The 13,733-nt window shown below is 40.3% G+C and overlaps 1 protein-coding gene across 13 annotated transcripts in view; it reads right to left on the bottom strand.

Moving 5' to 3' along the window:
* LOC146549093 (sodium bicarbonate cotransporter 3-like) overlaps positions 1 to 13,733 on the bottom strand; it is a 58,725-nt gene that overhangs the window by 9,247 nt on the left and 35,745 nt on the right. For 7 of the 13 annotated variants that reach the window (XM_085262136.1, XM_085262128.1, XM_085262134.1 and 4 more), the window contains exons 6-19: positions 13,489 to 13,677; positions 12,072 to 12,431; positions 8,631 to 8,746; positions 7,696 to 7,853; positions 6,219 to 6,306; positions 5,970 to 6,116; positions 5,425 to 5,531; positions 4,174 to 4,348; positions 3,080 to 3,213; positions 2,740 to 2,985; positions 2,116 to 2,221; positions 1,377 to 1,538; positions 721 to 834; positions 211 to 372 (exon numbers count right to left, since the gene is read on the bottom strand). In XM_085262136.1, coding sequence (XP_085118262.1) covers positions 211 to 372; positions 721 to 834; positions 1,377 to 1,538; positions 2,116 to 2,221; positions 2,740 to 2,985; positions 3,080 to 3,213; positions 4,174 to 4,348; positions 5,425 to 5,531; positions 5,970 to 6,116; positions 6,219 to 6,306; positions 7,696 to 7,853; positions 8,631 to 8,746; positions 12,072 to 12,431; positions 13,489 to 13,677 — 2,264 coding nt within the window. The remainder of the gene's footprint in view (positions 1 to 210; positions 373 to 720; positions 835 to 1,376; positions 1,539 to 2,115; positions 2,222 to 2,739; positions 2,986 to 3,079; positions 3,214 to 4,173; positions 4,349 to 5,424; positions 5,532 to 5,969; positions 6,117 to 6,218; positions 6,307 to 7,695; positions 7,854 to 8,630; positions 8,747 to 12,071; positions 12,432 to 13,488; positions 13,678 to 13,733) is intronic. The other 6 variants (XM_085262130.1, XM_085262133.1, XM_085262132.1 and 3 more) reach the window with 6 other exon arrangements.

Here is a 13,733-nt window from a genome sequence, read left to right as displayed (position 1 = left end):
AGAGCCAATCTCTGATGTAATCCCACCCCCACCTTGAACCAATCTGTCACTTCTACAGCAAAACCTCATCACTGTCTCGCTGTACTCATACATATGCTGCAGTACCCTAGCATACTTCTCTCACTCCAGACGTCTTCATACAGTACCGCAGTTCCTCCCTTGGCACCCTATCACAAGCTTTCTCAAAATACTTTCAGATAAAAGTCAGACCTTCAGCTTGTGCTCTTTGCGGTTGATGATGACTGCTGTGATCTGCTGATCCATAAAAATGAGGATGGTGCAGAGCATGGCAGGAAGTACTGCCACCAGCAGTGTCCACCAAGGGTTTTCTCCTAACGGATCCATTAGCCAGCCTCTGTTCTTTGAAGTTGGCTGAGGGGAAAAGTGCAAGCCACATTAAGTATATATAAGGTATGAACTAACTGAGAATATTTATCTTACACATTACTTGTAATGTGTTGGTCAGAATCTAGACTATTCCAGCAAGAGCTTTTGTATATGAAAGCCTTAAGCACACACAATCTGTACTTTTACATCTCTGAGAAGAGACTGCTACCACTGTAAAGAAACCCTTGAGTAAAATACAATAGAATTACAAAACCTTTACTTTATCTACAGATTATATACTTTATTTAAAGCTTACGGAAGATAATAGCTATGATCCGTAAAAATGTACTCAATAGTAATAAATGGAGGAATGCAGATGAACAATATGCCTACCTCAAAGCGGTCAGGAACATTCAGTTTAGGAGACGGGATCCCCATTAGGTAGTCCACTAGCACCATAATCATGATGGTTATAAACACTGCAAAGTCACTAATAGTGGATCGCACCTATGTAACACACACATATACAAAATAGATTAATTTATTTAGGGATTTGACATGTGCCTTCAGCCACCCTTTATAAATGTATTCCTAAAACAAAGAAGCGAAGCTGCTTAACTTCATATCATTTCCTTCTGTAGGTACAGCTCCATCAAAGTAATTGTTGCACATTTTACAGTTTACACAATACCAACACCGGCCTACACCGAGTGATAACACTGTAGATGGTACTATGTGGGAGGATGCAGGAAGATCTCTTCTTTCTGAACATGAGTCTGCTCCTGTACTAATGACTCAATGCAAACATTTACATAGTGTCAGAACCTTTTAGGTTAATCTGCCCACACTTGCGTGCACCAGGTGTACAAAACATATAATGACATGTGATGTTACAGATCTGATGCTTCATATTTCAAATAGTACTATTTAAACATCATTTTACATGATTAGGGATTAAACAGTGCTTTCTTTTGTCTTTTAAAAGCTTCTTTTTGCTGCGTTTTACAAAAGAAATAACATACATAAACAAATTAAGCCCAACATCTCACCCTGGTGGGGAAGTATCTTTCTGTTTTAAACTGCTTGAGGAATGATGACAAAAAGAAGGTTGTGAAGAAGAGGATAACAGACCAAAAGAGAACATCTGGGATGTACGGCCCATGGTGACCACAGGCAGGACCCACAAAGTCTCCATGGAGCAATTTGCACGTCTTTAAAGAAGAAGAAAAAGGATAAAAATTGGTAATTTAACGAATCATCTGTATGACAGAGGTAGATGTATTGCTGGGGGTTGTGCTTATGACTAAAATTGTGAATTATATAATGTAGACTATTGGCTTATAGTGGAATTGAACTTCTGTGTTAAATCTACGCTGTAGGTATGTAATGGCAAACCTTTCTGAAACCTTATGCAGTAACTTACACCCTAACCTGACACACACCTCCCTACTGATGTAACTTCACAGTACAACAGCACCACCTTTTCCTTCCATGCATTTCTGGCTACTTCTTTTGGTGCCATTTTTGAAATCAGCTAGAAGACAATGGAGCAACTCGAAGAGAGAAACTCCACTGCTAGCAAGTGTTTATGTGGGAAAATTGTAGAGCAATGGAGACACACCACACGCACACACAGGTATAAAAGCTACTTGGGGAAGCTATGGCATGTGCTCTACATAGATTCAATGCATGAAGTCAACATTAAGCTTCACTGTTTGCTCTCCAATTTTAAAACTGTGTTTGTAATTTCTGCTTTTTACACTAGAGGTCACTGTGCGCTAGTCTTACTGAAACACTGAGGCTGCTCCATTCGATAGAGTCTGGACTATATCCGGACTGGTTCCACTTCTGCATGACCTCATCTGTAGCATTTGCTGGTGGAGAGCACTGACACCTGGGGACAGAGGATCCAAAACTAAGCAAAGTCTGTACCTTGAGCCTTCTGTGAGAAATAATGTTTAAGGTTCAATTAAAGCAAACTTTAAGTACATGCTACAGTGTATCTGCCGGGTAAAATTATATTTTCCTTAAGAAGGAACTACTTTATGTGATGCTTTGGAATTTAATCTAAAGACTGTAATAGAAAATGTGGAAAGTCCCTACTTTGAGACCAGGGGCAGACAAGTCCCTCTGAGGTTGTGTCAAAGCCCGTTACAAATCAGAAATTAAATGAAAATTTAATAAGACTTTAGAGTTTTCCCAGTAAACCAGTCAGCTGAAGTAGTCGTAGAAGAAGATAATATAAATTTTAACCTCTCTCATTATCAGTTAACGCACTCTTGCAGAGACAGCAATTTGAAGAGCTAAATTTAATGCAACCTGTGCAAACAATTCAAAATATATAATACTGAGCAAACAATAATAAACAAATGGACCTTTAATCATTCATGTAACTTAAATCTCAGTACTTACGAATACAGAGTAAGGTTGTCCAAGCTGTTATGCATGTTGACAGGGTACAATTCTCCCAGATGAAAGAGCTTCTCTAGAGCTTCGTAGATGAAGATGATGCAGATCAATGCTGCAAAAGCTTCCTCTGTGAAGCGGGTAATGTAGCAAACCAGAGAGCTTGCATCTGTGGCCACGAGGAGGATACACAGGAAGGCAGTCCACAGACCAATGCTGGTCCGTAGAGACAGGTAGGACAAGCTATAGTCCCTGGGAAAGACAAAGAATTTCTATTAGACAATGGGAATCAACATAAAACACTGTTGAGCATTTTTTACTACAATGCAAACTTGCTCAAACTCACTTGCAGAACTTAAAGAGGATCTTCTCAAATACTAAAACAGGCCCCGTGCTGCCAAGAATAGTGAGGGGCTGGCCTGCAAAGAGGGAGTATGCTACTCCTGTCAGTGATGCCCCAAATAGAGACTCGATGGCGCTCTGTAGAGACAGAGGAGAGGAGTGGAGTGAGGGAATAAGAAAGGAGGGATTGGGGAGGTGAAATTGCACAAAGGAGGATACAGAGGGAAAGGCTGAAGGAGAAAAGAAACAGATGAGGAGGAGACCACAGACCAGAACATAAAGCTTTGATTAAACAGACATTATGGGCTGCGTCTGAGAGGCTAGATAAACTGTTCAAATGTTCCCACACTGCTGACTTGTCCGAAGTCATATCTCTGTGCAGCGTGTGAGTTTATTTAGACGCATTACACACACCAGCACACAGACTGTCTGTGCCAACAGTCCCTGGCCTAGCACAGACATCTGGATGAAAGAGAAGCAGACAGTGAGAGAGAACAGAGAGAACCACAAAAAGAGACACTATACTAAACAGTTTGTATGGTAACAAAAAGAAAGAAGTGAAATGTATTAATAGTTTGATTTTATGTAACATTTTTTTTATTTTGATTGCTCATACACGTGTTTTAAAGAGGTCAGAAACATGTTGTGTGTAACATGTGTGCATTTGATCCCATCTTATTGTCTAGTGTAAGAGTGCTGCATTATTTAGCTAAAATTGTTCAAACTGTGAAATGGATTTCTTATTTGAAAACACTGATAACACTATTATGGATGGTAGAAAGAACAGATTTTTGCACTTTACAATTTTACGATGGAGCGTTTAGGATGTAAAGCGCTTTGGGGTCCTTAGGGACTAGTAAAGCGCTATATAAATACAGGCCATTTTTAGGATTCTGTGGAACTGGGGTATTTGCTTTCCGTCATTCACAATACCCTCACAGAACCCATCTGAAGTGCCAGTGCAAAAATCACAATATGTAGTAGCAATAGTCCCAAACGTTCGACTATAACACGACTAAGGGATTAGGGCTTTTACGCCCACTGGAACCCATGAAGCGATCAAATACTGACTTTTAAGTGCCAAGCTTTATGACTCACTATGTTGCCTTTTGTCGCCTCCCCAAGCAGACCCCCGAATGTGATGACAGGAGACATGCAGGCGCAGTAAAGGAAAAGGACAGAAGCGAGACACTGCAGACTGAGAGCGTCCCTGATGTCGCTCCAGTAAAAGGGCGCTTTCCGCTTGACATCCAGGACCAGACCTCCGAAAATTCTAGAAGATTCCCAGAGCAGATTTTAGTGCTTGAAATTTTCAAATTGAATGTAATGTAATTACAATTACCGTAAGAAAAAAAAATGCAAACTTCAACATATTTTCAATCAGGAAATGTGAAGAGTGGAAGCTTCAAGAGTATTACTGTCACAAAAACTCAATTAATATGAAGCTAAGTATCTAAGTGTCTGTGGTGGATCATGTGACCATCTGGTTCAGAGCTTATTAGCACTAAAGAAAAGACTCTTACTGTAACAGTGTCAGCTGTAAACCGATGTTCTTAAAATGTACTAATTTAATGTTTCTGGCTTCACTGAGATGCTGTCTGATGTTACTTACTGACCACTCAGCCTCTTTCTGCCTGTTTTTCCTTTGCCTTTCTATTTCTCAAATCCATTTCTCACCTTGTATATCGTCTCCTCTCTTTTCTCTAACACCAATCCAAAAGCCTTCCTGTGAGGTCTTTTTTTATATTTACTTTCCCTCACACCTCTGAAATAACCTCTCTTGCTGTCCTTCACAGCCCCTGCTGATTCTTTCACAGAGCCCGTGTTTTCATTTTTTTTCCCTTAACATTAGCTTCTTGTACTTTCTTACGCTCAGCTTTCCCTGAGTAGCTCGCTCATAGCACAAGCCTTTTATAGTTGCAGTGAAAGGGAGCGTGACTCTGTAAATAATACAGTGCCTTCCAACAGACATGAGTGTGTGTCAGTCTGAGGTTGCCAATAAACACATTGTCCTCAGTGTGTGGCCCGTGGATAGGTGGTATCAGTTATCCATAAATGTCGACATTTCAGTTTAACAGAGTAATGTATCTGCTCAAACAAACTAATGTCGTGCTTCTAAAATTTCACATTTCATACCATTTCAAATTTTAATAAAAGCTCTGTTAGAAAAAATTTTTTGGCTGATAGCTTTGAATTCACAGAAATTTCATTTTAGAACATCCTAGAACCATAAACAAACCCCTGCAACTCAAGATGATAAACAGAACAATAAACAGAACAAGTCACTTCCATACAGGGAACAGCAGCTGACTGGATAGATGTTTAATAATGTCACCATTACATACTCACCTCCCAGTCCTCTGCAGCTCAGGCCCTGCATGATGGTCCTCCTCCTTTTCCAGTTCTCCAGCTGGAGGTGCACTGCCATTGGGCTGCAGTGGTATTTTCCTCTTTATCTGCAGGTAGGACAGTTTAAAACAATATATTCCATATGTTTTAATTCTTTTAAGGCCTCTCTCTTCGTTTAAGGTGCCTCTCTTACTGTGATTATGATGATATAAAGCTAAATGTGACATATAAACAACATGTTACTGTTTATAAGACTTGTATATATGGAAGTACAGTATGAAAGATGTTGTATTCTTAATGACTTATCCAACTGTTTACCCAAGCTGAACTCTAGACAGGCTGCCAGTCTATCACAAGACTAACAAAGAGATCTACACCTATGGCCAGTTTTAGAATCATTAATGCATCAGTGTATCCCAGGCAATTTTCTCTATATTTTTGTTACAGTCATGTCATTTTAGGCTAGGTTTAAAATGAAAATGGACACTTAAATGTATATTCAGTAGATACACCTGATATAAAATGTGGTAGAGATCCTAACTTACCTGAGATGGGACATTCTTGGGTGGCTCAATTCGAATTGTGGGATCCCACTCTCCAGGAGGAAGGACAGTCACCTGATCAAGGAACTCATCTATCCCAGAGAGTAGATCAGTTCGGTCTTTGGCCTTGTATGCAACGTCGTGGAAAATCTAGAAAATGAAATATATTTGGAGAATGGTTGCACAATTCAATTAACATTTGAAAAAGATAAAATAAGATAAAATTCAAATAAATGGCAGTGTCCTTCTCACCTCGTCTGTCATTAGCGTGGCCATGGATCTGCCAATTTCATGGTACTGTGGTCCTTTGCCGTGAGGACCCAAAAGCAGGAAAAGAAACCTTTCAACAAGAAACAGATTAATTAAATACACTTAAACTGATGACAGTGATACAAACTGCATTCAGTCTTTCTTAAATTTTTGAGGAGCTGGTTTGTAGCTCCGAAATAAAAAAAGAAAAAAGGTGTCATCTCATGCTATGTATTTATGCTCCCTAGAGGGCACAACAACAGCACAAGCCCAGACATGTGAGATCAAGAGCAGAACCTCAGCTAACCTCACCTAAGGGAGCTACTTTACAAGTATGGAAGTACTTTGGCTATTACACCACCAATAAAGCGCAACACTTTGAAAAATGTGCAAGAAAAATAATTAAAGGTGGAAGCAAATTTGTTTCATCACTTGAGGTAAAAATACACTGTTGATTGCATCCAAGCTAAGAAGCCACATGAGGAGGAGATACCGACAGCTGGTGAGGTGCGACCCAAACATAAACAAATGACTCAACCGAGCAATGCTGATCTGGCTATTTGCCCTCCATATGACAGACAGAGCAGACAGTGGATAGAAATTACTGATGTGGTTAACTTTTGTTTGCAGTCCACAGCAACGGATGAGCACGGCTTTAAGAAACTGGTCAAAGTTTTTTCAGTATATTTTTATTTAACCAGGAAAGAATATGACTCAAGATTAAAATAGAGTGTCCTAGTAAAGAATCGGTTTATCATAAGTTGAATAAATTAAATCCACACAGCAGTTAAGTACGAGTAATAAAAATAACAGAAAACAACGAAAACACCTAAAAAACCTAGGGTACATTTTTTTTTTTTTTGCAATTGACTTATGTTGCATCACTACAATGGCACTGCAAGAGCCTTGCAGCAATAGATTCACACTTCAAATTAGACAGTCTGACACCAGTGACAAAAATAAGGGTGAAGAATGCCCTTCATTTTGTCTGCACTAGCTGCTACTTACTGCAATCTCCCATAAAACATTCAGTATGTTTTTCTACATCATCATTAATGTCTTTATTGCGAAGTATGATATCATTTCGGGGCTATATAGCTATATAACAATTTGCATTGTTTATGTTTGTTTGTTAAGCCATCAGCCTTGTTGTTTCTTCTTTTGATCGCTTTACTTCTTCCCGTGTTGATTAGAAAAAAAAAAAAAAACAAGCGTTGCCCACATTTTTGCACACCATGCTACTAATTTTTTGCCCAATTATATGTTTCAAGATTTGTATCCAGGCATTGCAAAGGGTTGTGTATGATCACAGTCATGGTAAATCCACAGGTTATAGTAGGTCGATGTGATAGCAGCATTAACAAATTATTTAAAAAGTCTGCTTTAAAAAAAACTAACTTTTCATATTTGGTGTGTTTTTTTAATGACAAAACTTTAGGCAAAGAAAAGACCTTATGTGATACAATTCTTAAAAACTTACCTTGTGGGCACAGGCACCTCAGTAAGGCCTGTGATAAGGACTGCAGGTGACAGTCGAACAAATGCAATTATGGGCTTCTCCAGGAAGTCCACTTCTCCCACTAGCACATTGGAAGCCTCAGCACCCGGGGGAATCTTTTTCATGAAATTCATGTCCACCTGAAGTCAGTGAAATAGTAAAATCATACATACAGATCTACACAGAAGAAAGAGCTTAAAAAAGGTATAATAGACTTGGAGCCAGTGGAAGTACAGACATGTGAAAAGAGATGAAGATATGGAAATGAAAGGAATGGCAGCAGGTCAGTTGGATGCTATGATAATAAATGAATTATAAGGGGATTTGAGAGCAGCCTATAGAACTACATAGTACTGAGCAAAGATTGTCCATTGATTTTATCCATTTCTTATTATGTTCCTCAGATAAATGGCTTTTACTGCTACGCTAAATAAAAATAGACCCGAGCATGGCAACATTTTGTTCCTCTCTGTGTAAAAGGGTCTGTGCCTTCATCTCCTGTGACTCATGCAAACACAGCACCTTATTTTTTGGCAGTTATGGATGCTTTCATATTGACAAGTGCTTATGGCAACCTGCCATTTTACTTAATGGATGCAGACCTAGAAAATGGTAGGATGAATGGGAGCCATGCTACGGATTTCCAAAACTAAACAGTTATGTAACTTTTACTTTGATGCTTATTCTGCATCCATTACAGGAGGAGCAATGATTAATGCCTTTTACTGAGCCCAGAAGAAAAAGGCTGACAGGTATGTGATGTTGGCGCTCATAGAGGCTGTTTTCAATGGAGGCCATCGAAATGACTGAACATCCAGAAACTGAAGGAAAAAAAAACAAAAAAAAAACACTGATGGCTCAGTCATGGGTCCCTCCACCACGGACTGTTTCTGTGCTCAGTACTGGGGATAGGTTACCTTGCTGAAGTCGACACTGCTGCTTTCTCTACTGACCCCTACTTTGGATGGCCGCCTATCCATTGCCTTGTTGCTATCCAGATTGTTTGGGACGGAGTTCTGAGACACCAGTGGTCCTGGGATGCAAAAGAGGAGAGAAAAAGACAAAGCGGCGGTAGAAAACGTGTAAGTACAAGGCAGGAAATGACGGCAGGAGACCAGCTGTGAGGTCTGCCATGAACGCTATCTGTCATGTGATTAGTAATAAGATTAATAATGATAATAACAACTTTTAATAATTAAAGTAAGTGCCATTAATTTGCCTGTCTAATTATGAAGAAGATTATATAATGATATGTGTACTTCTACTTTACAGCATGGGCTCAACAAACGTGACGCAATTGTGGAATTTAATCACTCTATGCAAACAAACCTGATACAAAGTGAATCACACTATTTAAAAAAAATTTAGTATTACAGTTTAAATAAGTGTTTCAACTTCATATTTCTATATTCAGTTTTAAAGGGAAAATTAAACACTGTATGTGCTCTTAGCTAAGTGGCCTAAGGAAATTTGCTTTAAATGTTCAACCAGATCAGTTCTGCAGTTTTTTGGCTCCAACATACTGCGCCAAATGTTTAAATAAAAAAAAAACATATGCCGGAGCTGATTAAAGATTAGTTGAATCTATTTTATTATGTTATTTTTCTGTCAAGTGAAATGATTTCTTCCACGAAATCCACTAAATGTGATACAGAGCAGCAACGATGTGACAGCTCTTCAGAGGGAAGATGATATTTGACACTACAGTATTCCTGAATGCTCCCAGTCTGTTGAGCTCATGCTCTGGCACTGAAGTTACTCCTGCTTGGCTTGAATTCATGTCGACTTTGCTCTAAAGGTGAATGGAAGTGTTTGATGTCCTGGCAGATCAAATGTTAAAACTGTCATTTCTGTGGACGACTGGTTGCACACTTTATGCGATCTGAGCCATACCAGATACAGGAACCGCTAGCACTTTATGCGAGATGAGAGAGGGAGATGAAATGAGGGAGTGCTGCATATAAAGCGAAGGACTACATATGCATACTGTCCTCTGAAATTCTTTTACCAGGTTTTTCTTCATTTCCACTTCCACAAAAAAATAAAAGTCATCAAGAAATAATTAAGCAAACATAAAAAACGAAATACACCACAAGTCAAAGTGAAAATGTATCATTTCTGCCAGTGATTTCTGGCCACTGATTCATACCCTTGAACTGTACCCTGGAGTAACCCCAGTGAATGCTGGGTAGCTGGGACTGCTGAACAGAAATGTGATTGCTCACATACCTGACAAAGCCTCTTGAAATATGGGAGGGATTAGTTTAGGTTGTGTCTGCCAGCACACCTCATTCAGGAAGGCTAAGCCCTGGAATGCTCCACCACACCAGCCTTTTAAACAGTGGTGTCACAGCACTACCTCATTCATATGCAAAAAAGTAGCACAGATGTCTGAAATTACCGACTGGCGGAAATTCCAATAAAAGACAAAAAGAAGATTAGAGGGTACATTTATAGCACCTGTAGGAATACATGTACAGATCTAAAATAATATAATTTGTTATATGCATGAAGGAGTTTTAAATGCAACTACTGTAATAATAACAACAACTCTCTCTTTTAACGTGTAACAAGTGGAGTGCAGTGAGTCCCTGAATGGCCCGTGTAAAGGTATTTTACACATGACACGAGCACACTCAATGGGTGCATGACATTTACACATAAATAGCCTCTTGTCAACTCAATATCTACAATACCTTCACTCTATGTATTTGTAACATGTAAGCTAGACTTCAAATAGCCTCCAGACATGGCATATACACTTATACAGCTGTTAGATAATTAGCCATTTAGCTCAACGGTACAGTTTCTACAACCTCCAGCCAACACCAGATGACATTATTAAATTTAATGATTTGAAAGTGGAAAGGCCTGAAAGCCTCCTCTGAAGCCTGCTCTTAATTCTATGTATTTCCCCAGGAGGGGGTACAATTACAGAAGCTTGTCAGCTATAATAAGACCTCCCTAACCTTTCAGATTCAGCTCCCATCAACTGAATGCGGATTCTAACAGCCCATACTTTGAAATGGAGCCATTCCCAGAATGAAACAAACACAGACGTACGTACACACATGCACACAGAGTCTAATAATAAATTAAAACCGCTTGGTTCGGGAAGAACAAAAAGTCACAGTAGGTGCCAGTGTGATGGTACATACAGTAACATCACACCAGCTCTAATCACAGGCTTATTTTTGGCCACGCTGCTGGCACACATTGCTCTCTCTACACTCTTAGACGGGTAAAAGAATGTTTATCTGTGGAACTGATGCCAAATGATGAGAATGGGTGCCAAATGATGCAATAGGAAAAGCACAAGTTGAATGACATTTCAGTGAAATCAAAGGAGCAGTCGCCTGAGGGCAAATGCTCATAGCTAAAAGGATTTAGGATGTATTGCTAGTTTTGTTAGTTCCAAAACACCACCACAAAAGCAAAAGAAATGTCCCAAGGCTTCTGCAAGATTTGCGTCAAACAACAATCAATAAGTGCTGCTCTAACTGTGCAAAAGTCCCCAATTAATTGATGGGAATGTATTCTTTATACAGTGCTGTGAGTCACTGACAACAGCAGGACAGCACAAAAAAATAAAGGCCAGCAGCTCCAGTTAACGATGCCCACACTAAGAATGGCTAAAGTGGGTTACAAAAACTAGGCAGCATTTTTCAGCTGTACCTCCACAGAAAACATACAGAACACACTATCAAAAGATTTATGTGACACCAGTGATAAGAGTTACACTTTCCCTGTTAATACATTTGGATTTTTTTATAAACATATCTAGCCTACGTAATTAATGCTGTGCAACTCTGAACTGCAGAAAACGAAGATGAACTGAATGACCTATTGGGCTGATAAACTGCTCATTGTGAAATAAACCCAATAACAAAACCCCTTCAAACAAGTTTTTCAACTAATAAATGTGAGTCATGGTGAGCAGAATGTGTAAACAAAAACATGAAAAGACAGATGACGAAGTATCGGCACAAGATTTTGGGGGTAGCTATGCAAACACAACAAGGGGAAGGTGTGAAGATGGACTCAGCTAAGCAAGGCGTAGATGCTTAGAAAATGTGTGGAGCAAAGTTTAAGGGGCAAAACAGGGATGAGAGATAGCAGAAAGGAACAGGCTGGTGGAAGAGATGAACAGAAGGGAAGGGAAGCAGAGGTTTCATCAATGAGTAATGTCAAAACGTTTATTGATATATATACACAGTATTCAGTGAGTGAGCCTTGCTGTGGATTAATTATGAGATGGACGCAAGGTTGGAAGTTAACAGTGAGCAGAGCTTTCATGCTAGTGCTAGTGTTCTCTGTTCAAGCTGTGACTCACACTGGCAGGCTACACAGATATTTGCCTTCTAAGGGCAGCAGCTCAACGCTCTGGGATGCTGAGGATGCTCGCCGGCTGAGCTGTGGTGATACCGCCTCTTCTTCTGGTGGGTCCTCATCCTCTGGAGGAGATACCACAACCTCAGGGATGCCTTGTGGGCCGAGGACTACGCCCTGTCTGTGTGATGGGCTCTGAGAACGGCGTAAAGCCTGAGGGGTGGTAAAGGGAGAAGGACCTGGGAAAAGCCCAGTGTTGGAAGAAGAAGAGGGCAGCAGGTGGTTGAGCAGAACGGAGACTCTGGACTCTCGTCTCTGGGACAGGTTGGATACGGAGGATGCTGTCCCTGGCTTGTGGAGAGAAAGACGTGAAGAGGACAGGCCCTCTCCTAACAGAGGAGACAATGGCAAAAAAAAAAAAAAAAAAAAAAAAAAAAAAAAAAAAAAGAAATAAGGGAGGGGGGGAGGAGGAGAGGGAAAGCAAATAGGGGAAAGAGGGGATTGAGGGAGGGATGGGGTGGGACAAGGAATAAGGAATGGAACAGAAGAAAAACATGTGAAGTTGCAGTACATCACAGAAATGGTATCTGAAGGAGACAGCAAGAAAGAGTGGGCAGCGATAGGGTGACAGAGGTGTAGTTAGAGATTCGTGCTTGCATAAACGTGAGCTAAAAGCATGGCTGTGTGCAGAAGAAGCCAAGAATGATTCAGTGAGGCATGTGGGAGGCTCTCCAAGGGACAAACAACGTGTTATACTCAACTCCAAATAAGCCGGTCACACACTATGAGTGAGGCAAAGCTCCGAGTTCAGAAAGGCTTGCATGCAGGCGAGGATGAGTTGGTGCACTGCGAGGAAATGTGCTCTGTCACACACAGACCACTCATAAGTCCTACACAACACATTCATATAAACATACATATTTCAGACTGCAGCTGTTACCATCACAAACCTACAACGTGAGAGAATTCTGACCTCTCACATTTGCATTTCAGTTTTAATGCTGCGAAAATGCAAGCCCAACAAAAACCACAGACAGAGAAGTGGAGAATGGGATATTTCATTCATTGTTAAAACCTCAGGCATCTAACCCAAGATCCTAAAATGTGCAACACCACTGTGGCCATGCCTAGTCAAAAAACAAAAGATGCACACAATGCTGACTCCAGTTGCAGGTAAAGCGTTATTTCCTGAATGTCACACCCTGAGGAGTGAAAACAATTAATTCAAACCCCAAAGCCAGGCCAGCCATACAGGTTAGCACATAAATTAGCACTCAAATTTCTTTTTCACTAAGGGGACTGAGTGCTTCAACAATTTTACTCACTTTAAACCATCCACCTTCTACGCTGGCTTTGAGGGATTTGAACAGTGGATTTTTAAGAACAGTTCCCCAGTGGTGGAAAACATCGGAGAAAAAGAAATGTGAGTGCGCCGTAGGATCTCACCGTTCTTTTCAAGCAAGAGTGGGTCAGAATGTTTCTTGCCTATGTCAGCAATGGAGCGCACAAGTGGGATGCGATTGCTGAGCTTTCTCTCATTCTGATGATGGTGTTTCTTCAGCATTGCTTCCCGCACCTTGTCACGCAAATCCTCCTTCAGCTGCCCTGACGCCACCATGCTGTCTATCACCATGTCTGAGTCACACAATGTCAGCGGCAAAAACACAAACACACAAGAACACACAAAGAAG

Source organism: Mchenga conophoros, linkage group LG22 (assembly GCF_057382185.1).
Source record: "Mchenga conophoros isolate Kocher_MC1m ecotype Shallow Benthic linkage group LG22, M_conophoros_male_GT1.1, whole genome shotgun sequence".
Taxonomy (NCBI): Eukaryota; Metazoa; Chordata; class Actinopteri; order Cichliformes; family Cichlidae; genus Mchenga; species Mchenga conophoros.
The sequence above is the reverse complement of the archived record's forward strand: the minus strand, read 5'-3'. Positions and strand labels throughout refer to the sequence as shown.